At 40.0% G+C, this 27921-nt stretch overlaps 1 protein-coding gene across 1 annotated transcript; it reads left to right on the plus strand.

The window, feature by feature from the left end:
* Nucleotides 1-862: 862 nt before the first annotated feature.
* On the plus strand, nt 863-27825 carry zfyve16 (zinc finger, FYVE domain containing 16). The gene is made up of 18 exons (XM_061060701.1): nt 863-1038; nt 6721-6831; nt 7962-9922; nt 11717-11813; nt 18007-18183; nt 18290-18426; nt 18510-18726; nt 19639-19761; nt 19911-20066; nt 20160-20384; nt 21640-21722; nt 22715-22819; nt 23800-23950; nt 24115-24195; nt 25285-25447; nt 26176-26281; nt 26380-26556; nt 26657-27825. Exons 2-18 carry the CDS (start codon nt 6762-6764, stop codon nt 26813-26815), a joined length of 4188 nt encoding a protein of 1395 aa, XP_060916684.1. The 5' UTR covers nt 863-1038; nt 6721-6761; the 3' UTR covers nt 26816-27825.
* Nucleotides 27826-27921: the final 96 nt, after the last annotated feature.

Here is a 27921-nt window from a genome sequence, read left to right on the forward strand (position 1 = left end):
GTCCATAATAATATTTGATCACTGGTATATGTTGAGATAAATTTGAGACATAATTGACTGTAATCGTTTTTGTATTCTACAATTTGGCCCTCTGGCAGTGAGAATTAAATGAATGTGGCCCCTTGCTGTGACCAAAGTTGCCCATCCCTGGGTTAAAGGATCAAAAAATAAAAAACTATAATATTAATAAAAATAAAAAGTAAATATAAATATAAAACATAAATAGACAAAGTAAGTAAGATAAGAAATTACCAAGTTAAAACATAAGAGGAGTTAAGATAAGAGCATAAATAAAAGAACAGTAAGAAGAAGAAATAGAAACAAGTGGTTAAAGGATAAAAAAAACTATAATATTAATAAAAATAAAAAGTAGATATAAAAATAAAACATAAATAGACAAAGTAAGTAAGATAAGAAATTACCAAGTTAAAACATAAGAGGAGTTAAGATAAGAGCATAAATACGAGATAAGAGCATAAATAAAAGAACAGTAAAAAGTAAAAGAAGATAAAAATAGTAAAACCAGTAAGAAAAGACAATAGTAAGTGTTAAGTTTCATCCAGTTTTATTTTTGTTTGTGGCTGAGACATTTAGAGATAGCCTCCATATATATTATTATATGATAACATATTATTGTTATCAGTTTGTAGACTTTGCGGAGGAACTACCAGCATTTATCTAAACTATAATCCGCTATAATTACAGTTTTGTAGAGAGAGAAATGACAGAGCAGACAGAGCAGACTGAGGCTGAGCAGTCAGGCTGAGGCTGAGGCTGGCTTCTCCTCTGAACAGATCCTGTGACGTCACGACAGTCGGTCTTATTCAAGATGGCCGCCTGAGTGGAGATTTTTTTTTTTTTTTACACATCTTCAATAAAACTAATCCAACAGCTAGCTCCCTTCACAACTTTGACTGCTGGTGTCAGCGACCTAGTAGGGCGCAAGCGGGGGATGTTTTCTCATTTTAGTGAAACGGAAGGTGAGACAACCGTTAAGGACGACGTTGGAGTTATGGAATAAAAAAACAAATAGCACCGGTAAGACAGAAACTCACCAGGTTAACCCACAGTTAGCTAGCTTCATTAGCCGGATAATGTTTACCTCAGCTTAATATTCCGGTGACGAGCAACAGGCTTTTTATTTAAGAGTCGGAAACAGTTCGCTTATTATCTCCTAAGCTAACTGTTTAGTGTGTTTCTTCTGCTCTAATGTTAACATGCTAACGTCAGTGGTGTTATAATGCATCGTTAGCTAACTGCTATGCTACTCAGGTTAATTAGCCTGTTTTTTTAAAATATGTGTTAAAGGGGCTTAAAGTGAGATAACGTTTATATTTTGTGGTGTGTGAATGCTAGAGGCACAACAGTGTTGATATACAACAGGAAGCATCGAGACAGTGGTTTAATTATTGTCGTAATCCAGCTTAATAAAGTTGATATGGGTGTTACGTCGGTAATTGTGACCTGTCAGATTCGGTGACCTAATTTCGGCCCTGTTGCTATAGTAACTAACTAACTAACTAGACGCTGAAAGCTGCTAGTTACCATAGTTTACATCACAGTCACACTGTTTTTTTTACAAACTTACACTGCTACTCATGGCTAATTATTATATAATGATGATTTAATTAAATTCATTGACTAATGTGGAACAGTTTAACACAGTGTTGTAATGTTTACATTTCATTTATTTATAGAATAGAATAGAATTACTTTATTGATCCCAAACTGGGAAATTGTGGCGTTACAGCAGCATGTTATCCAACACACAATATGAGCAAAAAAACACAATATAATATTAAATACAAAGTAAATAAGCACTAAAAATATCAAAACTAAGAATGTGAATATATACAACCAGGATTTAACTAAGCATTACTAGTCTTAAATAGAAAGAGCAGAGAAAGATTATGATGGCGCATTGGTTAATTGGCCAAGCAGGAAATAAATGGTTTGTTTTTTAAATAAGTTGAGGCTGGTGCTGTTTCTAATATGATTGGGTAAATTGTTCCAACAATGAGGTCCTCTGAATCTGATAGAGAATTGAGAAAACGATGTCCTGAAAAATGCAGAATGAAGTAAGCTGGCTGATCTTGTGTTGTAATGATGGATTTGAGAATTTAATTGAAATATAATGCTACTCTGAACATTGCAGTGGGAAATATATTGTCTCTCTCCCTCTCTTCATTCAGCTGAAAACAATAGTAACTTGTTGTTTTAAATATGATCAACATGTGATGAATCTAAAGATGTTAAGCAAACTGACAGATATTAGGTTTGTGTTAAATTTATACTAGAATTTAAAACGTTGATAGGATACTAGTAAAACTCTAAGATATCGATACTTGTTTCAATTCCACAATTTATATACATGTGTCAGACACCCAATATTGGGTAATTTCTTATTTTTGATTACTAATAAATGCAGGCAAAGTCCTGCCAACTTTTCCTGAATTTCACAAATACATTAGCAAGCTTTCAACATTGCCAAAGTATTTTTGCAGTTAAGATATTGCCCAATCTCTTTCGTTGGTGGTAGGATTAAGCTAGAAATATAATTTTGATTCTTTTGGTTTAAGGCTGTAGTACTTTTGACACCGTCGATCACATAAGAAATTGTATCATTTTAAAAGCTTTGTCAACATCGGAAGCGTATCATTTATTTCCTAAAATCACATTATTTCAATTTCGATTTTAAGCTCACAATTGGATTAAAATAACATATTATTTTCAGTAATAATGTTTAATTTCCCTGTTATTAGGAATATGAAATTATTACAAAATGGGTATTCCTGAAGTATTTTCCTGGGTTTATTCTTAATTTAGTAAATGTTACAGTAATTGTACCACATGTCTTAAAACAAGAGGCGTGATCTTAAGCATGTCAATTACAGTAACCCGCCATAAACGTCCTTAAAGCAGATCATGTTAACAGCATATGGATAGACTTATGTAGTTTATTTTCTTGTGAAAACGTGCAGGAAATTGCAATATTAGTCAAGTGTTTGGATCATTCTTTCCACCTTATTTACAGTGCTGCTTTTGAAACATGAGTTTGACTATTTTGCAACACCGCCTGTTGTCTGTAAACTTTCAGCTCTGTGTTTTGTAAACAAACACACGTACAGTTTGTAAAGCTGGGGTTGAAAAAAGTATACGTGTGGCTTCATATAAACAAGACTTTTTTGTTTTCACTAGCCATTTAAACAACTACAAATATTGTCTTTGTTTTGCAACAAGGGGCCAAACCTGAATATTTTGTGCGAGTAACCCTAGTCTTCATAACATTAGAAATAGAGGACAAAGTCTCAAGAGGAAGGCGAAAGCTTTGACTTCGGGAAGGTGGGAGGATTTTCCTGTTTTGTTGAGCTTGTTTCTGTTGTTTCATTGTCGTCTGTAACTTCACTATTGACTATGATGTCTCCTAAAGTGGAGCAGCAGGCTACTGGTAAGCTACACTGGGTTGTCTTTGATGACTTTGTATCTGTCTTTGGGCTTGGTGAGATATCTGGGTAATGGTATGGAGAGGAACAATATTGAAGGATTATTTTGAGCCAGATTTTATTTTAATGGTCATAGTGGAAAGCTTGTTTCAACCTTTTTCCCGTGCAGAATCTAAATCTGTACTTTTCATGGAGGCATCAGTTATAATATTACAAAAATATAAATTATTACTCCTAAAAGACCTAATTCTCACTTTTGAAACTTTAAAAAAAATGTATTGACAATTTGTTTGATTATTTATCTTAAGTGAAAAATTTGAGTGCGGGTCTTTTTCAGAGTAGTGTCGCTGCTTCTGCTAGAGTTCCTATTCCACTCATAGATAACACACGTGATTGTTAGTAAGATCTGTTTTCCATCCATGCTCAGGTGAAATTCATCAGGGTTTCACATTCTTATGAAAGTCCAATAAATACTTTTTGAATATTTAGAGCTGTTAGAGATTTAACAGAGAATCAGATTTAGCAGCGTGCTGATTGAACACATGATGTGTCTTTAATAAAAAAAAGGACTTCCTCATTGCTGGCTATATTCAGCTTACATAGTTTAAGGCTGACACATCAGGACAAAGAGAGTCACCAGACTATGAGAAGGCAACAAAACCCTACAAAGGCTTAACTTAATAAATGAACACACTGACTTTATAATCCACAATTCTAGCAGCAAAGGGAAGCAAAAAAGTAGGACGGTACAGATGTGTTACTTTGGGACAATTCCCAACTTTTAACAATGGAAACGCCAAAAAATGTGCGCCGTATTGTACCAAACTGACCTGAACCGCTTGGTGAAAACGGGGCTTTAGTGTCATGTGTGTTGTCGAGGTCACCACACTCGTCTGTGTAGTTGTTGCATCTGATTTTGAGTAAACATCTTTTAGGTTCTGTGCCAAAGTGTCCTGAGCTTTTGTACAATCTAATACAAAACTGTCAGGAGAAAAGCAGCTGTTTTTATTAAAGTAATAACAATAAGACAAAAAGTCAAATCTGCCATCTAATCGAAACATAAGAAACCTCTAAAGTGACCCTAGGTTGCATGTTTTCTCCCCTGAATCTAGTGACAGGATCATTGAGAACTTCTGTTTTTTTTTACTAGATATTGTCTTTGACTACAACACTTCTAAGTCTGAATTCGAAATCTTTTTAAGGCAACTTCCTGTTTTATTTTAGGAGAAGAAGGTGTTAGGTAATAGGCCTTCACACTCCTTTTAACAAGCAGCTCATTTATAGAAAATGTTTGATGTTTTCCCCTCAGTTATTTTTAACCATGCTACACATTTCTTGTTTCATAAATCTGACCCATTTTTTGTTCTCGGTAGTTCAAACCCCTTTCCTTTTATTTCCTTTGAAGGAATTCAGCTTAAAATAAGGATTGTATCAGATCAGATTTAAGTCAATTAAAGGTCCCATATTGTGCAAAATACACTTTATCTTGTTTTTAGACCACTTATATGTGTCCCTAGTTTGTCTACAAATGCCCCAATCATGAGAAAAGTCCGTCCTCTCCGTCTTCTGCCTGCTCCACTTTTCACATTGTTTTGTTTTCACACTGTTAATTCACATTGCGTTGCTGAAACACGGTCAGCAGAAATGTCAGAGGGCCGTAATCATCGTGGCTTGAAACAGCAGTCTGAATAGGTCTAATGTTAGTCACTTAAGCAGGTCTCTTCCCTTAATATCCCTCATCTTATTCTGCAGACGATGAGTGTTGACATGTAAGAAACTGTTTTCCTTTCAACAGGTGACAAAAACACACATTTGAATATTTTCCTCCAGCGAGAGTTTGTCTGCGCCTCTTGCTGCACTTTCTCAAGTTTGCTCAGCCGAAGAGCTGCAGGCTTCTGAAAAGAAGTGGATCGCTGCATCTCTAGTTGAAACCAGTTTTTTTTCCCCCCCAGAAGAAGCTTCTTCATTAGATAGTGATGGCAGTAACATCACGACGGTAACCAGTTTACTTAGCATGTGAAAGGAGAAATCACATGATGCAGCCGAACATGTTTACAGTGAAACTGGTTTGTGTGTGTAGATCATTGTGACAATTCCTGTTCACTGCAGGTTGTGTACTTTAAAACACACGTTGTTTTTCTATCCTTTAATTTGTCTGCTTATGCATGTAGGAAAACACAACTTTTATTATACATTTGATATTTCTTACGCAGCTTGCTTTCAAAAACATTTGAATTCTTGAATTGCCAAATAAAGTCTATGTTTTGAAACTGTATATATTTACATGAGATCATTCTAGACCAGAATGATTGTCCTAAGGCAGTGGTTCTCAACTGGTGGGTCTGGACCCAAAAGTGGGTTGCTGAGCAGTTTTAAGTGTATTGTGAATGTGTGCTTAGAAAAAAAATGGTGTCAAAAAGTCTATGAATTGCTTAAAAAAAATTTTTTTTTTTGGTTCTGTCCATTGTTGTTTTTTTGTCATTACATTTAAACATTTTTACTGTTATTGACTCTTAATTTGCATTTGATTGTTTTCTTGAATTTGTTCTTCCTTGTTTGTAATGCATTTTGACAGAAGTTTTGAAGGTTAATTAAAAGTTATTTTTTGTGAGCTGTTTGATCCAGTATTTTGATTAAACTGCTTTGCACATGTTCCTTTACTTATTAATGGAACTTTGGTATGCTTATGTGAGTATAATGGGTGTGAATAATTTTTTTATGTTGTTTCAGCCTCTAACCAAAGGTCATTTTCTGTAACTTTGTGATAGATAACCTTTTTTGATTCTTAACTCTTGAATCTTTAGAAACTATTAAATGAACTTAGTTGCCTAGTTGATCTACTCCTTTTAAATGTATATTTATTTGAACCACACCTTAAAAGTTTGAAGGTGTGGTTATGACATCGTAGTTTTGTGATTTAAAAGCCTGATTATGACGACGTCCTGGAAAAGCTGCGGTCATGAACCACTTCTCAGACCTGATCAAACTGTTTCACTTCAACAGATTTTTAATGCACTTATCAGCTATTTTGGTGGAGCTGTTTTTTTTGTGTGTGTGTGTAAGTTATCCATGTGTGATTTTGTGTTATTGTTTGCTCTGCTGCGTGCAGAATGAGGAAACGACAACGTCACAGTGGGTTAATGTGTCAAGAAGTGACCTAGATTCCTTCTCTTAAGGAGACTTTTGCGCCAACACCAAAACAGCTGAGGAGATATTGGCTGAAAAATTATGTTTATTTTTCCTGTATTTTAACAAGATCTTTTTTTTTCTTTTTCAGGAAGTGTAGGAGGGGTTGAAGGCCCTTTGATTCAACCCAGCATGGACAGCTTCTTCAAGGCAGCTGTGTGTGATCTGGACAAACTGCTCGATGACTTTGAGCTGAATACAGGTAAGATAGGAAGCAGCTAATTTTTTTAATTATTGATGATTCTGCATTTTGTTTTGTTGATTTAAGGATGGGTTGTGGGATACCAATCCAAAACACTACTTGTCAAATTCAGAGAATATGTCTTTCAGTTTGTTGCCTGAGCTTTCAGTGTGTGCTAAAAACAAAAAAAAAAACAGTGTTTGTATGCAGCCCTCTCTGACAAGGAGTCAGCAGCATTACAGTTCTCCACAGATATTCAGCTTACTTTCTTGTTGGCCAAAACATGCTGCTGTTGTGATTTTAGCAGCTGTTGCAGGAAAGTTGTGAGTAGCTCTGGAGCTGGTGTGCTTCTCTTGAAAGCTGTCTCTTCTAGGGATGTGCACGTTTACTCGACTATATGATTTAACGTCGTCACCATCACCAGTCCGCACCTGAATTACTAGTGAGTTAAAGAAATCCTTTGTTTTGAAATATATTTCGGCCCTCGATTTTGGTCAAGTGTTATGCTCAAACTGCAGGGCAAGGCAAGTTTATTTATATAGCACATTTCAACAACAAGGCAATTCAAAGTGCTTCACACAACATCAAAAGCATCATGACAGAGGGGAAAAAAATAAATATTAAAATAGAAAATTAAAAAATCCCTAAAACAAACAATTCAAAGCAGCCACCCACCACTAGTTTGTTCTGTTGTCATCGACTGGCTGCAGCTCTCAAGACCTCAAGGGGGAAAACATGACACATTTTTACTGTAAAACAGAGTTAGACAAAATAAATGGATGCATGTCCTCTTATGGCTTCCTTACCTATTCCTAAGCTACTGTGACGAATTAATTTTCTGTAATGTTTATCTTAATCTTATAACGGTGTTCCAGTGCCCAAATTAACATAATGTTTTCACATCGTCAAAACATATTATTTTAATTCTATATTTAGAAAATCAACAGAGAAAAACATCAATTGCATAATATTTTATACTGCTGTCATTTTTAATTTTTATTATTATTATTTTTTTGGCACTTAATGTTTAAAAATCTATTTTAATCACTGGAAAAAAATATAAATATTAGCTGGTATCCATTATAGTTTATGTCTAAATGATCTCTTTCAGTGTATCAAAGTTGAACTATTTCTTATTTTTCTTCTTTCAGAGGAACTTGACTGTAAATCAGTTTTCCTGAAGACGTCTGTGTACCCCTTCTCATCTCTGGGCCCTCAGTGTTTATCCTCCGAGGCGTCCACCGTCCCACCAAACCTCCCTGACCTCAACTCTCTTCATTATGGATCCGCCACCAGCTGCCCCGACCGCTCTGGCTGTCAGAACCGCAGCCCCGACGACAGAGAGCTCAAAGGTCAACCCCTCACCACAGTGGACCTCCTCTCCTCTGTGGATCGCCGGCCAGCTAAAAGCTCCGCCCCTCCCTGCCCGGACCGCGCGCTGAAGCCGGTGTGTGACCTCGTGAACGACACCAGCTCGGCCATCCTGGGCCGGGCGAACAGCCACGATGCCTTCAGCGAGCTGGACGTGGTGGAGAAGCAGATGGAGGAGGAAGAGGATGCGCTGCTTGTGGACTTTGACAGCCCTGTGGTGACTGCACATGGAGAGGAGCAGGGACAGCCAAGCCACCGCGCTGAATGTAGAGACTCGAAGGAGGTTCAACCATCTGCTGGGAGAGAGGAGCTGCAGAGCGGGGAATATTCTGCCTCGCTCAGCCTGCTGGACGTTATTCTTCCGGCGGCAGTGGAGAGGAGCTGTGAATCCGCAGATGAATCACAATCAGCTGACAAACATGAGAGGGACTGTGAGGAGGAGGTGACTCATACAAACCAAGTAATTGATAGCTCCTCAGACTGCTTAAAACCAAAAGAGTCTCTGCCTGTTGAAAGCATTAAAGAAACAACAACCACCTCAGTGATAAAAGAGGAAGATTCACAAGAAGCTGCAGATAAAGTTGAGGCAGAGTCTCCCGCCTCAGAGACAGAATCAGTGGGTTTATCCTGCCTACCATTAGCTGTGTCCATGTGTGGAGCTCTGGTGAGGGCAGAAGAAGACTCAGGTGAAGCTACAGAGCAGTGTGAAGAGGCAGAGAGCACAGAGGCAGACTCCCTGTCAGCTCTCGAAGCCCGAGAGGATAGGTCCCGCTTAGAGGACCCTGTAGACTCAGAGGGAAGGGCGTCACCAGAGGGGCAGCATCTCTCTCTTGAAACTGTCCACTCTGCAGACCTCGCCTCCTGCGATCGCTCCGAGCCGAGCCCAGACGATCCTCCAGAGTTCGGCTTTGAGTATCTGCCGGAGAGCGATCAGGCCGAGTTGCTGGTGACCGATGAGGAGCTGGACGCCTTCTTGCAGGCGCACGCAGAAGCAGAGCAGGGCCAAGGAGTGGGAGGCGGGGTGTCTTGTTGCAGTGGTTCTGGGGATTTAACTCAACCTGAGAGTCAAAATGGAGATCTGGAGGCGTTAAGGGGATGTAGGCGGGAGGATCTGGAGGGTTTTGCTACTCCAGAAAGTGACAGAACGATGTGTGTGACTGTAGAAGGAAGTTTAAACCCTGCTGCTCCGTCATTGTCACAGGATTCTTGCAGACCTCACCAAGAAGAGCCTGAACTCTCTCCCTCTGGGTTAAACCACTCTTTGACCAGCAACACTTTCCAGTCTCAGCTCAGCGGTAGCCCCAATCAGCTGCCCTCCTATGGAGGGGCAAGACCCAAACAGCTACACTGCCAAACTGCCCGATCTCCACCAGCAGCAGGAGAAGAAGGAGAGGAGGAGACGCTCGGTGAGTCCACTAAAGAGCCAGCAGAAGAGGATGAGGAGAGTTCACCCAGTCTCACAGAGGAGCACTCCAACATTAGGGACTTGAGCCCCATGTACGCCAACCATGATCCTGAGGATTACAGCATGGGGTGTGATGAGCTGTCAGAGCCCCCACCGTACCCTGGTGAGTCACCCACAGACAGTGGCAGGTCGGTGAACTGGAAGAGAGAGGGAGGAGAGGAGCTGGGGAGCAGACAGCCCGCCTGGGTGCCCGATGCTGAAGCTCCAAACTGTATGAACTGCTACCAGAGGTTCACCTTCACCAAGAGGAGGCATCACTGTCGAGCCTGCGGGAAGGTAGGCGCAGTCTTAATTTGTGGTGCCTAAGAGTTCTATTTTTGTTGCTGTGGTATTTGTGAATCAATAATGTCTGATTTTAATTAGTATTGTCTCGTATCTTAAACAAGTATCAAAGTTGGAAGTCTGGTTGTGAGTGACAACCCTAGTTCATTCAATTCATACTTGTAATGTGACGTCACAATTTATGGAACCGCTCCGGATGAGTTGCCAGTCTCAGTTGCTACCTAAGTGTTTAAACCAGTGATATTTTATATTTTCTTAAACTAAATACAGTTGTTGTGCACTGTGCAGTAGGATGCACTTACTGACGAGGAGACAGAATTTAGTCTGACAAAAAAAACCCAGAGAGGAGGAGATCGTGGATTAATGCAATTGGATGCTCCATGGTCCTTTTAGGGAACAAAAGAACAGACTTCTCCTAATCCTGCCATAAAATATTGTGTCAATTTGAGTTAATTATTGCTGCCTTTTAACTCACATTACTGCCCCAGAACACTGTCTGAAAGTGACAGCTGACAATAATCCTGACACGATTGTTAAGAAACGTTAGCTAGATAATGTGAGCCAATTAGCACTCACCTATGCTTTGATGATGAAATTCTTGCCTGTCACTTCCCCAACAACAGCATTATTGACCCAGACCCATTTAAAAAGCTGTCTGTGCTTTTGTAGACTTTAATCCTTGAGGCGATGTGAGTGGAAGGATTTCTTTATTAAGTATGTAAATGTCACTGAAGTGAAGTTCTGGCGAGGACTTTGCTCTTCTTAGAGATTGAAATAGTGCATAAGGGTCGCAAGTGCCAAAAACTTGCAGTTTACCAAAATATCTTGGTTTTTCTGCGCTTGTCAGGTGATGTAAACATGCGTCATTTCAAGAGATGGAGAAATGTAAAAATCCTGTGCTGCAGCTCCACAGAGCCTTTAATGGAGGTTGGCACTTTCCTCAACTTTTTTTTACCCTCCAGGCCTCTGCAACAGTCATGTCATGACTGAAAACAATGACTATACATCGCCATATGATATAATGCTCTGTGATCCACCAATCATTGCAGCACAAACCCCAACTCCAGTTTAGTCTCACAGCACGAGGTACAGGACAATTAAAAAGTAGCTCCCGGCATTTGACAGCCAGTCAGAAACACCTCCCACTAGTTTTAATTCCCTGTGATCCTTAAAGCTTCAAGTACTGACTGAAGCTTTGTTGTAATTATTTTAAATGCAGAACTATACATGTTTCAGATATAATTGAAATCTTCTAAAACTCTTACATACAGGATTAGAATGATAAAAAGTCTTATCAGCATCAGTCCTCTTCTCAGCTCTTTTCACGTATTGTCTTAATGCAAATACTAAAAAACAGACTGAAAAAGAAACTAAATTTTTACAACTAAATATCACATGTTCAGTTACATCAAAGTTCCCATGGTGTCTGCGTGCTTCATAAATAGTTAAATAATACAGATTACGTCTCAGCACCAAATATAGCAGGGTGGATTCATGGAGTGAGAGAGAGATCATGAGTCAGCATTTCTTTTTCCAGCTCTTCTATAGATCCCGGCTGAGCCGCGCGTACTAAAGATGGATCTAAGTCCCTTAAAGGCCAGTGATTAAAGCAGCATTAGAGAGGACTGTTTGAACATAGTATTGTTCACAGCACGCCTTCTTAACAGGCTTTTCAGAACAAAACGTTTAGATATGCCTTTGACTGCTGTTTATTTACTTTCTGCATGAGGATTTATTTGCATACGAGTTGCTCAGTAGCTATATGTCGTTCTCTCTCATCTGTGGCAGGTGTACTGTGCCGTGTGCTGCAACAGGAAGTGTAAGCTGAAGTACCTGGAGAAGGAGGCTCGTGTGTGTGTCGTCTGCTTTGATTCCATACACAGAGGTAAGATCCTGGTTCAGTCTGATCCTAGAACTGGCGGCCACTCGTGAGCTGTTTGAGCCTGAGAATCTTTTCAGAAATCAATAGACATTACTTTTTTCTTTGCTCCTAGTTTCTGAGGAGTTGTGAGTTATTGACAAACTCCTGAAATGTGACCATCTGCTATGTATGCTCAAGTTATTTATGTACATGTTTACATCACTAGGACACTGGTTTTAGAAGTTTTCTGAACTCTGAGTTGTTTTTGTTTTTTATTTTTGGGGGTAAAAACCTTTGCATGCATCATTTGCTGTACATAATTTCCACCAGACATGCGTACAATTGTAGTGTACACATGTTGTAGACAGGATGTGTATCTTGTTCTGAAGTGCCTTTGCTTGCTTAGAAAATAAGTTGTTGTTTGTGAAGATGCAGAGCAGTCGAGCAAGTTTTTCACAGTTTGCTTTTAAAGGTTAAGGTGCTTGACTGAAATGGTTCTGTGTAAGAAATGCTAACTGATTCAGAAAATAATCCACAGTTTAAATCTACCTATTATTTGTTTCTATTTGAGCAAATGAACGAGTGTATATAGAGTATGGTAAGTATTTTATTTTTGTCTCTGACCCATCCCATATGGAGTTAATTAAAAAAAAAATCTAACATATTCCAGGATGTCATTCAGCCAACATCAAACAGCACAGGACAATAACATCATATTGTAAAAAAATGGATATATCTTTCATTCATTCATCTTCAGTTTATTTGCTCATTTTGATGTATGATTTCCAAAACAATAACGCAACACACATACAATGTTTTCTCAAAGTACTTACACACTGTCCATGAACATACAGGAGCAGGAAGAAGAAAACGTTTAATACCTACAGAATAGGACGGCCTATAGCAGAATCAGAAGGCCTATAGCAGAATCCGAAGGCCTATAACAGAATCCGAAGGCCTATAACGGAATCAGAAGGCCTATAGCAGAATCAGAAGGCCTATAGCAGAATCAGAAGGCCTATAGCAGAATCAGAAGGCCTATAGCAGAATCAGAAGGCCTATAGCAGAATCAGAAGGCCTATAGCAGAATCAGAAGGCCTATAGCAGAATCAGAAGGCCTATAACAGCATCAGAAGGCCTATAGCAGAATTACAGAATCAGAAAGCCTATAACAGAATTACAGAATCAGAATGCCTATAAGAGCATCAGAAGGCCTATAGCAGAATTACAGAATCAGAAAGCCTATAACAGAATTACAGAATCAGAATGCCTATAGCAGAATCAGAAGGCCTACAAAAAAATAAGACGGCCTATAACAGAATCAGAAAGCCTATAACAAAATAACAGATTCAAAAGGCTTACAAAGGATTCAGAAGGCCTTTAACAGAATCAGAAGGCCTATAACAGAATCAGGACACCTATAACAGAATCAGAAAGCCTATAAAAGAATCAGACGACCTATAACAGAATCAGAAAGCCTATAACACAATCAGAAAGCCTATAACACAATCAGAAGGTCTATAACAGAATCAGAAAGCCTATAACACAATGAGAAGGCCTATACAGATGGATCTGTTATAAGTTACTTTTCTCCTCCTTTCACATGCTTTAAATAAATATTCAGACAAAGCAAAAACATTCACAAATAGGTCTGTTCTCCTTATGAAATAAATGTAAGTCAGGAACAACAGTTCCCATAAATCATGATACGGGCACAGTTAAAAATAAAAAGGATTTCATTTGCACTTAATTTAGCTCCCAGTATTCACACCTCTATTCTCCCTGTATCTATATGTAGTGGTTATATACCCCATTCAAACTGTGAACACGGCGACTTCTAACTTTTAGTTACACTTTGAACATACTCAAGTCAATGATTTGTTTAATGACTGATATTATTTAAAGTTATTCATTGAAGAAAAAAGCCTTCTGAGTACATATGCATGTTCACATCTGTACAAAATGTGTGCACACTTCCAAAAGATATCTGAAAAACTTCACAATATCAGCATTCATGTTAGAATCAGTGAACATTTCCCCTCAAGTTCAGTTTTGTTCTCACTTATCCTGTACCAGTCGGCTCTATTTTCTCCTCCCCCAGGGACAGACTAAACCTTCGAGTCACCTTTAAATCTTAAAATAGAGAGTCCACTAGACTTCCACTAGAAGTCATTAAAACTTTATAGCATCACAGAAACATTTTCATTTTGCAGTTGATGAATATTTGAGTCGTGCTGCACAAAAATGTCCCATACTCAGTGGCGTGGAGGCTTCCTTTGACGTCATTCTGAACATCGATTAAAAATTCAACATTTATACAAAGGTTTTAAACGGCATGTTCGTATTTGAAATAAGCTCTTTTTGTCATGCACTTTTCTGCTTTGTTGATAAAAGGTGTCTCAGAGGTTTTAAAGACTGCAGCAGGGACACGGGGTTGAGAGGGGAGGGGGAAGATAGATGGTGAGGGCAGGAGGGAGGGAGGAGAGTTATAGCAGGACACTGGCATTTGTCCTTGATTGCATGTGAGTGTGAGTGTGTGTGTGTGTGTGTGCTTGGACGACCTGCCTTACGCAGTAGACATGTGATGCTCACACACGATGGCTAAATTAAGAAGAAAGAGGTGATCCACTTTTGTGGCTGGTCGACGCTCGTGAGGTGTGACGCGATCCTTCTCTCCTCTCCGTCACCTCTCTCCTCCTTCCCCTCCCTCCTCGTTTGCTCTCCATCTCTCACATCAGTACTGTGAGCTGCATGCGAGGCATAGTGCACACACTCAAGCCTAAAGCTAACAGGCTATTACGGCTAACGGCAGAAATATAACAAGGAGCGAGCTTCAGGAGAGCAGTGATGGGAGTGTCTAAAGTCAGACTGAGGAATAGACTCGATGAGATGTGGACTGTTTGGGTTTTAGCAGAGGGGATGACGAGGTAAGAGGCATCTTTTTAATACTTTTAAATATCCAGTTTTGTTTTGGTTTTGTGTACTGCGGTTGTTCTGTCGTTTTGTTTTTAATCTGTACTGATTTTGCAAAATCGCCATTTTGACTAGATTGTAAAGAGGAATATTTGAACTTCATTTTTCCAGAGAGTGTTGTTTTGCAGCAGTGTACGTGAGCTAAACTTAAAAAGGTCTCCGAGGAATACTTGAAGAAGATTGCCGCGAGCTCTTGATGACTTTTTTTTTGTGCCTTGTCATCCTTTCCTCCCAGAACAAGGTGAAACAACTCTCCTTGTAATGATGCCGTGTGACTAAAAATATGCTTACCTCTTTCACTTAAAAGGGAAAGTCTGGTATTTTTAAACCTCAGCACTATTTATACATATTTTTGGACTCAATTCAGAGCAAAAAGTTTAGGATTTTTTTCCCTATAGGATGCTTTAGCAAAGCTCTAATGGATGCAATGTGATCCTAACCAAAGTGCATCCACTAAAAGTTCTTGTTTTGTTACTGGCAGGCTCAGCTTGTTATTCTCAGAGAAAGGATCCAGACAGAGAGAGATCGTTATGTTAAAGAGAAACATGCCTCACATTTGTCTCACTAAGAACGGATGTTTCATTTTACTCTTCAAAGCCACCAAACTTTATTGACAAAAGCTTTGTATTTGACTTGAAGAACAAAGGAGCTGCATTTTCTGCTGACTAAACGTTTGGTTTGTTAGTTACTAGGTTTCAAAAATTCCGATACTTCAATACTTTTTGATAGAACGTTTTTAAAATTATGCAATCTATCAGACTGAAGCTTTAAAAAAACGTCATATTTTCACCAAAAGCTGCTGCACTTGAAGAGCGAGAGCACTGCCTACATTGCACAAAATCTTGTTTTTGTTAAACTTAGACGGTGATCAGGGGTTTGCCGTCATTTACACAAAAAATAATAATTAAAAAACAGAAAAAAACAATTTAGGGTCCAGAATTTGTGTTGCAATGGTATCAGAAAATCTATTAATGCTGTTTGATTTTTACCAGAATGAAAGTGAAGATCAATAATCTGGTATCATGACCACCATTGTTTGTTGTATGTCATGACTTCTTTGGTGTTTTGATTTGTTGATTATGGATCCAAAGCGATATTTGTGTATCACAAACAAACCAGAGTCGAGGCAGTTAAGAGAGGTAAAATTATTGGTCCTGTCAACGGAGTCTGGTGGCTATGAAAAAAGAGATTTGCTATGTCTGCCTCCAAATTAAGCGTCCTACTCTTTATGATAGAGATAGATGTTTTATGTTGTCAGAAACTTAGATTAACTATAAAGCACTTTAGGGGGACGAGCCTCCAAGGACCACATTACCGTTCTTACAGCCTCTTTTATTGGCTGTTATCTGAAAATATGTGCTGCAGCTTTTCCCAAACTACGTTTTAGCCATTTAGATCTCAGAATATGATAAAATGGGGTCCAGGTTTGGAAATTAGAGTTCATATAATAGCTTTGCTTTGTGTTCAATCCTGAGGTGCTGCTGTGCTTTTGTCGGCCGCCCTGTAGTTGATGTCAGTTCACAACAGATCGATAGAGATCTATGATGCTTAATCAATATAATCTAGACGAGTGCAACATCAGCACTTCTGTGAGTGCCACCGGAAAGCATTCAGTCAAAACCCCGCTCTCCTGGAGGTAACAACTCATGTCGGCACCGTTTGCAATAACCTTCATTCATCTGCACTCTATATAATGCTCTGAAGGCAAAGACAGGGCTGTTTGTCAAATGCTCCGTTTGTCTGATTGTGCTCAGGGTGGAAGTTCAATCGACAATTCTGTTCTATACTGGGTAAAAAAAATAAACACAGCCAAGGGGAAGTTCTGCAATTTAGTGCTTGTGTTGCATATCCAAAGCTCCCAAACACGAATGAGTCATTAGAGTAATAGCATGCATTGCGCTGTGGTCACTGAAACATGCGTGCAGCGGTCTGCTGTTTTTAGTCAAAGCTCATGTCCTCTGAGCTGGCACAGTCCTGCTCTCAACAGTATAATCATCATCATCATCAGTAGCTTCAGGCACCCTGTCCTTTTCAGATTTCATCATAAGAACCCGCCGGTATCAAAAGAAAGTGAATAAAGAGAAACTTATTCATCATGTGTCCGTGTTAATTTATTACATCAGGGAGTAGTTTGTCATGAAACCAGAATTTTAATCACAAATATGATACTAGTAACGACACCTGTTTCTGATATGATGGTTACTAAAATAGGAGTTCTACTCTGCCAATGTTGGGTAATTTCTTGTTGTGAAGCAAACTCATGCACATTTTTCAAATTGCACAAATATGTTAGCAATGTTTTAGTACAGAAAAGTTCCCATGTTTTGTGCCAGGGTATTTGTTTTGCAAAACTTTGAAATAAAAAAAGCATGTTTCTGAATGTGTTCAAACAAATACATTTGTAATTGATTTCAGAAGAAGCCTCTCTAGCTCAGTTCTCCACTTTGGGATCAGCCACAGGCTACAAAAAAAATCTCCTTCTTTGTGAACAAGCTCACTGCCTGATGTATAAACCCTGATTGATTTAACAAGCGGATCACCAGAATTAATGAGCATTTTTCTTGGCTACTTAAAAATCTTGCAAGCTGCAAAAAATAAACCATCCGTTTGAGCAGATCTGACCACTTTAAGTGTTTGAATGTCTGCATGATGCACATTTTAATTTAGAAATGTAACAAACACACAGAAATGTCTACAGCATTACTCTAATTGTTTAATGCAATTTAATCTACAGTAGATCAGTGCAATAGAAATAGAAAATATCTGCCAATGCAACAACCACATTTCACTTGTTAAGTGTCTTGAGAGGACAAACATTTTTACTTATTGCTAGCAATTCTTGCCTCATTTTCTTGCATTTATATTTTGAAATAGGATGCTTATCTATACTGGTCAGGTGAAAGAGATAATTTGACAAAACATTTGATGAATGATTTGAGTTTCTGTACTGTAGAGTGCTTTGAATCTAACATTTTTACTATTGAAAAGAACTCTCCAAATGTTTTGCTGTGCTTATTCTGATGGTTAGTTTTTAAGATATTTGGTCCAAGTATAAAGGGACCTGTAAGTTTATATAATCAACCTCTTGGTGGTGCTAGAGGACAAGTCAGAGGATTACCAAAGCCAGTTAGAAGTCAAATTGAACTTGTCATAGGATTAATACTTGAGTGAGCATTAACTTGAGATTGGTGCTAAAATGAATACATTTTTCTTTTTTCTTTTTTTTACATGTTCCTTCTTGTAGCCCAGGCCCTGGAGCGGATGATGAGTCCTGCAGGTCCCAGTCCGAATCCCAACGTCCCCTCTGAGTACTGCAGCACCATCCCCCCTCTGCAGCAGGCTCGAGCCGCCGGCACCCTGAACTCTCCTCCTCCCACCGTCATGGTGCCCGTGTCCGTTCTCAAACACCCAAACAACGACAGTATGCTCACCCCCTTAAACACTGTACACAATCTTTATTTTACCATTTTGGTTTTCATGGACTTTACCCTTGAAAAAACTGTGTGTGTGTTTGTGTGTGTTGTCAGGTTGTCCTCGGGAACAGAAGCGTGTGTGGTTTGCTGATGGCATCCTGCCAAATGGAGAGGTGGCCGACACGACGAAGCTGTCTGTGACGAGCCGCAGGAGCTCGCAGGAGTTCAGTGTGTCCCCGGACCAATCATCAGTAAGACATCCATAGATTAGAAATATGTAAGTTAAATAACTGAAGACATGATGTACAATGACTGGCCGACCCGTTTGTTTCAGCCCGGCTCAGCTGGTTCAGATGTCAGAGTCGGCGGCTCTTCTGCACCTGAAGCTTCTGGGACAGTGGAGGTGGTCAGACCTCCAGTATCCGGGCCCTGGGATTACGCTCTGCTCGCTGGAATCGGATCTTCAGTGAATAGGGTTCCCAGTCTGCTGCCAGAGAACGAGGACGAGCTCCCTCCTCTGCTCATCACCACTGGAGAGGATGACGCAGGAGGTGTGTGTTTTCATTCTGTTCATTACTTCCTCCTAATTCTTCATGTCTGTTTTCCAAATCAGCTACAGTATGGTGGTTTGATGCATTAAAATAGTTGTTAGTTGTTCCTCCTGGAAATGTCACTGGACAATGTCTTTCAAACAGCATCTTTCCCAGAGTGTAAGACTCACACTCAATACCCCGCTGCTGACATTTTCTTTCACATTTGACCATGAAAACAAATCCGAAAGTGACCAACATGTGACTTCTTCTGCCCTCTAACGACCTCTTTTCTGAAATCAGCAGTTTGAGTTATGAGCTTGCATTAAATTGATGCAACAGAACAGATACACTGACTAAGGGTGATTTCACACCTAACCTGTTTGGTTCAGTTAAAATGAACTCAAGTCAGTTGGCCAAGTTAGTGCGCAGTGTTTGTGCGCAGTGTGAATGCTGGAAAGAGTAAATTTTACCTCCTATATACAAAACAAAAAACACAACAAATATAGAATGCAAATTGTCGAATAAAGTCTTAACACCAACATATGCGGGTATGTTTTGGTGCAAGACTCAAAGTAGACAGAGGTTGGCAGGTTTCATAGAGGAGGGAAGGCTTTTTCAAAGTCTAAGGGCCTTGACTTCAAAAGGGTGGTCACCTCCAAGCTCAAGATTTGGGCGATGGACTGCAAGGAGACCTGAGTCAGAAGATCTACTTAGGATCCTGGGGCAGTTTAAGGGCACAGGAGATGGTTGGGGAGGGAGATGAGCCATTCAGGGCTTTTAAAAACAAACAGCGCCCCCTTAAGATCAAACCAGTACAGAGATGCTGAAGCAGAACTGATTTACTCTTTCTTCCTGGAACCAGTCAGAAGCCTGAAAAAAATACTAGGCATTAAAGTTTAAATGTGTTCTTCTGTGTGTTTTTCTTCCTAGATGTTTTAGTCGAGGAGAGTCCTGCTCCATGTCAGATCCTTCACCTATTGGAGGAGGGAGGACCCCGACCGCTGACCTTCGTTCTGAATGCCAACCTGCTAATTAATGTCAAACTGGTCACATGTGAGTGGAATATAGCTCAAATCTTTAGAAGTATCCAACATACTGGATACAAATTAGAATCATATATGTGTTTTTTTTTTTTGTGTGTATTGCCGTCTTCAGTTTTAGTCCGTGTTAACTGAGTCTGTGTTTTCTGTTTGCTCGGTCAGACTGCAGCCGGCAGTGCTGGTGTTTTGGCTCTAACGGGCTGCAGGCGCTGGGACAGAAGGAGTTGGTGTTTTTATTGGAGTGTTTGCCAGAAGAAAAATCTCTCCCAAAAGACCTCTTCACGCTCTATCTCAACATTTTCCAGGAAGCCCAAAAAGGTAGAAAACAAAGCCCAGTCAGGACATGTGTTAACCGTTCACAGCTTTTTGTACAAAGGGAAAAAAAAACTAAACCATTCTCTCGTTTTGTAGGAAAGTTCTTGGAGGAGCTAGAAAACGTGACCTTCACCAGCAGTTTTCTGGGCAGTAAAGACCATGCAGGGATGCTCTTCTTCTCTCCCACCTGTCAGCCTCTGGATGGCCTCACTCTCCCCACGCAGCCGTTTCTGTTCGGCCTGCTCATCCAGAAACTGGAGGTGCCCTGGGCCAAAGTCTTCCCCCTCAGACTGCTTCTGCGGCTCGGAGCTGAATACAGCGGTGTGTGAACTTCTGTACCTCATTGTTTTTGTCTTAAAGTAGGCTGGGTTAGTTTCATATCGTCCAAAGCTCACACAAGTTCAACACCAGCAGCAGAGGATTCATACTTCCGCATGAAAACGTAACAACTTTTGATATTTACTTGTCCAGAATGATTCAACACTAGAGGTCAGGGGTGTCATGGTACCAGAGTTTTGAATACTAGTTAAAGTCAAACAGGATCGATACCACAGCAACCAAGAAAACTAAGGCACCAAATATATCCTAAGTCCTGTTTTCAATTAAAAATATGGGCAGCAAACTCTTGCACACTGTCTGAATTGCACAAACACATTGGCAACATTTTCATCTCGCACCAAGACGTTGCTAATGTATTTGTTTTTTGCATTTCAGACAGTGCTCTCTCTTTTCCCCTTGTGGCAGCTTTTGGTAAAAATATGACCGAAGAGTTTTTTTTTTAAAGCTTGGATACCCTTCAATACTATGAATCATTCAAATAACAGAGATTGTACCGTTTTAAAACATGTGGCATTGAAAAAGTTAAAACATTTGACGACTTTTTGAGACATTTTCTCCAATAAATAATCTATTTCCTTTATTTGCATAAGATAAATGAAAAAAACATTTTTTTTTCATTTGCTGCTTTCTTCATACTGTGTGACTTTAAACTGAATATCTTTGGGTTTTATCTGTTGGTCCCGTAAACAACATTCAAAGTCGTCATTGGCCTTTAAAAAAAGTTGAGACAATGATGCTGAAATTGATTAATTGTGAAAATATGTGTCAGTTCAGGCATGAAGTAAAATAAAGCTTATTAAATGTCAGTGTTTCCCTGATATCCATCTAGCAGCAGAGGTGCACCGCTGCTGAAATATGACCTCCGCTGCTGATTTTTTTTTTCTTTTATGAGCAGAGAAAGGAAAGGAAACGTAGTGGAAGAGAGTAAAAGAAAGGACAGGGCTCCTAGATTATATTAATTTGCGCTACAGACTCAAATGTGACCATCGTTTTGAAATAAATAATTCATTTTCTTTGTTAAAACTCAGACTCCACTCGTCTTTTGGCATTACCAACGAGCCTGGTTATGACAGTTATGTGGTGTTTGGTTGATTAACATTTTAACATCCAGTAAATGTTAAAAAGAAAGAAACCCTTCTGTTCAACTCAACTTATGGACTTATCTGGACTTATATCTTCAGATATGTGCACCCAGTAAGAGTAAGATTGACGTTATAACAAACTCTTTCTTTTTCAGTTTATCCCACCACGTTGACGAGCGTCCGTTTTCGGGACTCTGTGTATCGAGAGACGGGACACACCATCATGAACTTACTGGCTGTAAGTATTTAAACAGAAGCAGAAAAAGTCAAATTCAGCATGGAGATCATTAAAGATTGTCTGAACTTTGGTCAGGTACTTTTGTTCCTGATCCCTCTGAAAGCACATTTTAATATATTTTTAATTACATGAATGGGGGGGGGGGTGTCCTTCCTGCTTTTAATTCTTGTCTACATTTAGTTATTTCACCTGTGACAATGAGGACTGGTAAAATCTTAAAGAGGAGCTTAAGACCATCCTCACCAGAGTCAAAGCTTTTCATTAGTCCGATTGCAAAGAGTTACTTGTTTTAAAGCAACAATTTCTTACTTGTCCACCTTAAAATCGTGGTCTGAAGGTCGATTTAATAGGACATCAACTTTCAACAGACAGAATACCGTCTCTCTCATGTCCACAACGGCCTGATCACATGTTTACTGCAGTATGTAACTTTGACATCGTCGGTCGACAGGGTTGTCTGGCTTCTCACAACATCTCTGCCGGCTTCGTACTCTCTGTTTGTCAACATATGCACGTTGTCTAAGAGAGGTAGGCGGACAGCGCTGTGTGTGTTTTACGACCATGCAGCTGCACCCGGAGGCCTTGGATGAGCGCCAAAGTGCATCAAACAGTATTCCTAAATATTGTTGCCATAAAGCTGAATCAGAACAGAAAGGTTTGTGAGGCAGTGCAGAATATATTTGATTGCAAATAAATCTTCAATCTGGTGATCATTTCATGCAGTTGATCATCTATTCTTTTAAAGTAATAAATATATTTCAGCCCCTATTTATGTACTTAGTTGGCTTCACATCTGTTTGACATGTCTGTGTTTTCCTCAAACAGTTGGTTATGTGTTCCTTGTTTTTAGCTTTTTTACTTTTATATTGTACTATACAGACTCGTACACATTGTGTGCTGTCTCTTCAGTCGATTTGATGTTCTCTTCTCTTCTGTATGAAACCTCAAAGTAAAATAATAATTAGTATAATAACGGTTCTGTGTTCCCACAGGACCTGAGGAACTACCAGTACAGTCTGTCGGTGGTGGAGGGGCTGAGGATCCACATGGAGATGGGCCACAGCTACATCGATATTCCTAAAAGTAGCTTCAATGAGGTAAGACAGCTGTGGAAGTACTAAGTATAACTCTAAAGACATCCAAAACATGACATTTAGTGCCAAGAGTGATGCGATAAGATCCAGCTGCATCCACGGCAAGTGATGGACAGCTGCGTTACAGAGCTCCGCTGTATAAACAGTCATCTAGTTCTTCTAGGTAGGTATATGTTTTACTAAAATCTTAAACCACTACTTACCAGCACTGATATAGAATGTGCAATAATAGCTATCCCTACACGATCATTAAATGTGTGTGAAATGGCTCTGATAACATCTGTGTCGCAGTCTTTGTCAGACCTCAAACTGTTAGGAGAAATAAATAACTCGCAGTGCAATGATATAAATAGAAAAAAGCCGAGACGCTGTATGTCATCAGCTTGCATCATCAATCTTTGCCCCTGTTAAGTGTTGAAAATGTAGCACAACATTAAAAGAGCTTTGGCTTCAAGACTGCAAAAAAGAGAAGGAGGAGAGTGTGAAGGCTTTGAGGACAAAGAAAGGACACGAACATGACTGAGCAGTTTTGAGGAAGTGAGTTTGAGGTCAAGTTTATGTATACAGCCAAATATCGCAAATTTGCCTCAAGGGGCTTTACATCCTGTGCAGTTATACGAGTCCATCTGTCCTTGAATCCTCAGTATGGATCCATTAAAGCATCAGATAAAAATGGGAGAAATCTTAGGATGAGCAGAAAAGAAAAGATCCAGTATGGATAGAAAATAGATTTGATGATTTCAGAACAACAATCAGGATCACAGAATGAATGCTATGTTGTGAACATGTATGGAAAGTGTGGATGCAGAGGAATATTGCACAGCTCGAGGTGTCGTCAAACCTACTTTTGCAAAGCTCAACACATTTTACACACACAGGAAATGTAAACATTTGCTTTTATCTGGCAGTAAAATTCTGCATCATTTCAGGACATACTCTTGCAGGTAGGGTTGTCACGATTCCACATTTTCCTTGTCTTTCAGATGCAAAAGGTGGTAAACGCTTCGAACGAGCACGTCATCAGTATCGGCGCTCGCTTCAGCCCGGAGGCCGACTCTCACCTGGTGTGTTTGCAAAACGAGGAGGGCAACTATCAGACGCAGGCCAACAGCATGCCAGGCAAAACACGCACAGGTGAGAGTCATCAGTAATTCTGCTGACTCATCCGTATTCTGTTTGTAGTGAAATAAAAGAAGGCGAGGCGTGCAACACAAACGTTACATGATGACTATCACTTTCCTGTTGACCCTGTGTTGTGTAGATACTCAACTGTCGGCTGATTCATGTTTTTATTACAGTCACTGGAGCCAGTTTTGTTGTTTTTAATGGAGCCCTGAAAGCCTCCTCCGGCTTCATCGCCAAGTCCAGCATTGTTGAAGGTAAAGTCACCACACACACCTTCATTCTGACTGTAATACTTTGAATATTAGACACACTTTTTATACCTATTAGTTAGTCTAAAAGTGAGCAGCAGCCAGTCAGCAGGGGGAGCTCTAAATCTTTTGGCTTCACTAGAGGCAACAAATATCACTGTCCATTCTGTATACACTCTATCTCAGCGGTCTCCAACCTTTCTTCATCTGAGAGCTACTTTGAAAAAATGAAAGTGGCCAAGAGCTACTTGCATCAAATCGCTTGCATTTATTTACACAGCACACATCAGCTGAATTAAATTACTGTTTGTACACGTGTGAAATTGCAATAAGCCTATGCTTATCAATAACCTTAAATTCACATCAAGGCCCAAAAAGAAAAAAAATGAATATTTTACACTTCTTATTGTGCCACATAGTGAGCTATGTTGCTGAAAATTCACATCAATGTCCAAGAATACATTACTACTTTACACTTGTTTTCATGGGCAAAATATATGAATAGTGGGAAGAAGTGCATTTACTGTCATCAGATTTAAAAAAAAAAAAAAATGTTTTAACACAGTCAACCTATAGGTGAGCTACTTAAAACCTGCTCCTTTAGAAAGTTAACGACAGAGCCCAGGCTGGTTACTTCCCTCATTAGGTCATAGTCATGCTTTTAAAGAAAACTGTGGTATACCGTTGAGTAAATAAACCTTATGGAGTGCTGGTTTAAAAAGACTCCTCGATTTAAAAACAACAAGTGACAAGCAGAGGGGGTCTCTGGCTGTAGGTCCGTACTTCCCACCTTACTATCTACACTGAGAGCTCCGTCACCGTACCAGTAGCTGGCAGTCGGGGTTGGTGAAAACAGGTGATACTAAAAAGAACTGCACAGCTTTACTGAAACTTCACATGGTGAACCTTGCTGAACAAAATGGAAACACTCTGTGAGACCACCAAAACCAAACTTTATCTTACATATGGTGCAGTTTATAATCCGGATTTAAGGTTATAGAAGTCGTATCCTATCTTATCGTATTGCTTTATATTGTTTCATAAATTGGGTCCGTGTAGATCATAAAAACTAAAACTTCACCTTTTCTGTGTCAGACGGGTTGATGGTGCAGATCCCTCCAGAGACGATGGAGTCCCTGCGCGCGGCTCTGAGGGATCAGACGGACTTCCACATCCCCTGCGGTCGGAATGACGGAGGGGAGCTCCGAGAAAACGTCTCCGTCCGCTGGGTTGACTGGAGTTCACCCGTCAACACAGGGTAACTGCACAAAGCTCGGCACACATCCGCACACACACATATCGACAAACAACTATTTACTGTGCAATCTGTCCTCTGCTGAACTCGCAGGCCACTGATGCATGAAGTAATTTTAGAAGATTTGAATCCACTTTCTCTTTCTTTTTATAACCACACAGAATGTTCTAATACGGTTGAAAAAACAAAAAGAAAAATAAGCCAAAAACAGCTTTAAATGGAAAACAAATACACGTCAGTTTAGCTGCAAGTCGAAGGTTTTGATTTTCTAAAAATAAGCTCTAAGATGCCTCGTTCTTTCAAAGGTTTTTGCTCACATGAAAGATGGAACAGATTTTGCTTTGTGTAAAATGAAAAAAACTTTCCCAGTGAGGAAATCATTTTTAACAAGCGTCCGATGGAGATCATGTTGTTACATGTTACATACCATCCCACAACGATTATGCAATGTAAAGCTTGTAGTTTGGATGTTTCACAAAGCCTCAGCTTTTATCTTAAATGTTGTTTGAAACCTCCTGCACTATCTCCCAGCTTGGAGTTTTTAGGAGTAAATTAATTGTCTTAATTTAGATTCTGATCCCTGCAGTGAAAACACACTCGGTTCCTTCAAAGCGTCCTCGTTCCTGAGGGAAGTTCTTACGTTTGAATTTATGCTGAAATGAATAGGTTGCCAAAATGAAACCTCAGATATTTAAAGATGTGATTATCCCACTTTGATGCTCCTCTTGAAGGAGAACCAGCGGGGTTGATGGGAGGCCTCTGGACGGAGTCCGCAGCGCGAGGATGCAGCAGGACACTGACTTCGAATCAGACGGACGCACCATCAGATGCACTGAGGTGGATTTTTTGTCTCACTCACACACAGGTTTCAATCTTCCAGCGTGAGGTTTGGATCCAGTTTACAGTCAAAGTTAAATGTCTGAACTTCCCTGCAGGTTTTCTACCAGCTGAAGTCTCCAGACTGCAGCCTGGCGTCGGTGCTGTCGTCCTGCAGCGTGTTTCAGAAAGAGATGGCGTTGGCCACCTGCAGCGCTCTGACTCCTCACCTCGCCGTTCTCACCTCATGTGGCATCAACTCGCTCACTCTGAGGATCTCCACGCAGGCTGATATGGTATTTATTAAGACAGATGAAACAACAGCATCGACAGTGTGGTTCTTATGATGTCCCGCGTTGCGTTGTTTTGACTGTTCCCTGGTTTGTTTGCTCTCAGGTGGAGTACCAAGCCGGCTCCGGAGGCAGACTCCTCCCACAGCGCTACATGAACGAGCTGGACAGCGCTCTGATCCCCGTCATCCACGGAGGTAGCGCTAGTGTACCACAGACTGCCATGGACATGGAGTTCATCTTCTACATCACACACACTATCTAACGCAGACCTTAACCCACTCAAAGTATTAAAGACGGTCGGTGTTTGAGCACAGACAGAGAAGCTGTTGACTGTAGCGGAGCATGCTAACATGCTAACAGCTCATGTTGCACAGCTGGACAAGCAGCCGCTGGCTCAACACCACCCCCTAGAGGCCGGGGGGTGTAAAGCGGACATGATTCTGGTTTTCTGTTAAGGAAATCGCTGTGTGTTTGTATGTTTTCGTGCTCACCAAAGCTGCTTTAACACAAGAAGCCAAACACTAAACAAGGAATACGACGACACGACCAAAAACAAGCAAACTATTCAAACTGTTTTTTCTTCTGCTCTGCCTTCCAGGCTCCCCGCGGTCAGCTGGGAGCTCCTCAGTGAATGTTTCCCACAGACACTCGATCGACAAAATGTCTCTCATTGGATGTATTTATTATATTTTAATATGGGCTTAAGGAATGAATTGATGACATTAAAGCACGGGACGTGACTGACCGCAGCTTTCAGTACTTCAGAGGTGCTACTGTATCGCCACTCCACACACATAGCTGACCACAGTGATGACCTCAAGGTACCATACTTTCATTTAACATGGTGGTTTGTAATGACACGAGGGACACCTCAGGCCTCATGCAGGAACATTTTTACCCTTAACTTACTATATTCTCACGCTTCCCTTAGATCTCATTTATCAAACTCTGCACAAAAAAACTCTCGTTTCAGCCTCATGACTGACACAAGTTCAGCAGATGTTACTGAGTGTCGTCATCACCTCTACATTGCTTTCCAGAGATATGTTCAGAACAACGAGGAAGCACCATTACAAAAAGAATTCAAAGACAGTAAAAACAAGATGTGCTGTTGTTGTGATACCAAAAGGTTTAAAACAACAGAAACTCCATTTATGAAATGATCAATCGTCTGAGAAGTACATAAGATATTTTTAAATATAGCTCTTCACTCATATTTTTAAACAAAGCTGCCTCGAGCAAAATAAAAAGAGCCGCAGTAGTCCATTTAAATTCATGTGTCAGCTAATCCTTTTTTAAGGTCCTTTTGGCATTCAAGTTACATTTATGTCTCAGACGTGGACGTGACCTTGTCAACATTGCACTGTT

This window comes from Labrus mixtus, chromosome 17 (assembly GCF_963584025.1).
Source record: "Labrus mixtus chromosome 17, fLabMix1.1, whole genome shotgun sequence".
In the NCBI taxonomy this organism is placed as follows: Eukaryota; Metazoa; Chordata; class Actinopteri; order Labriformes; family Labridae; genus Labrus; species Labrus mixtus.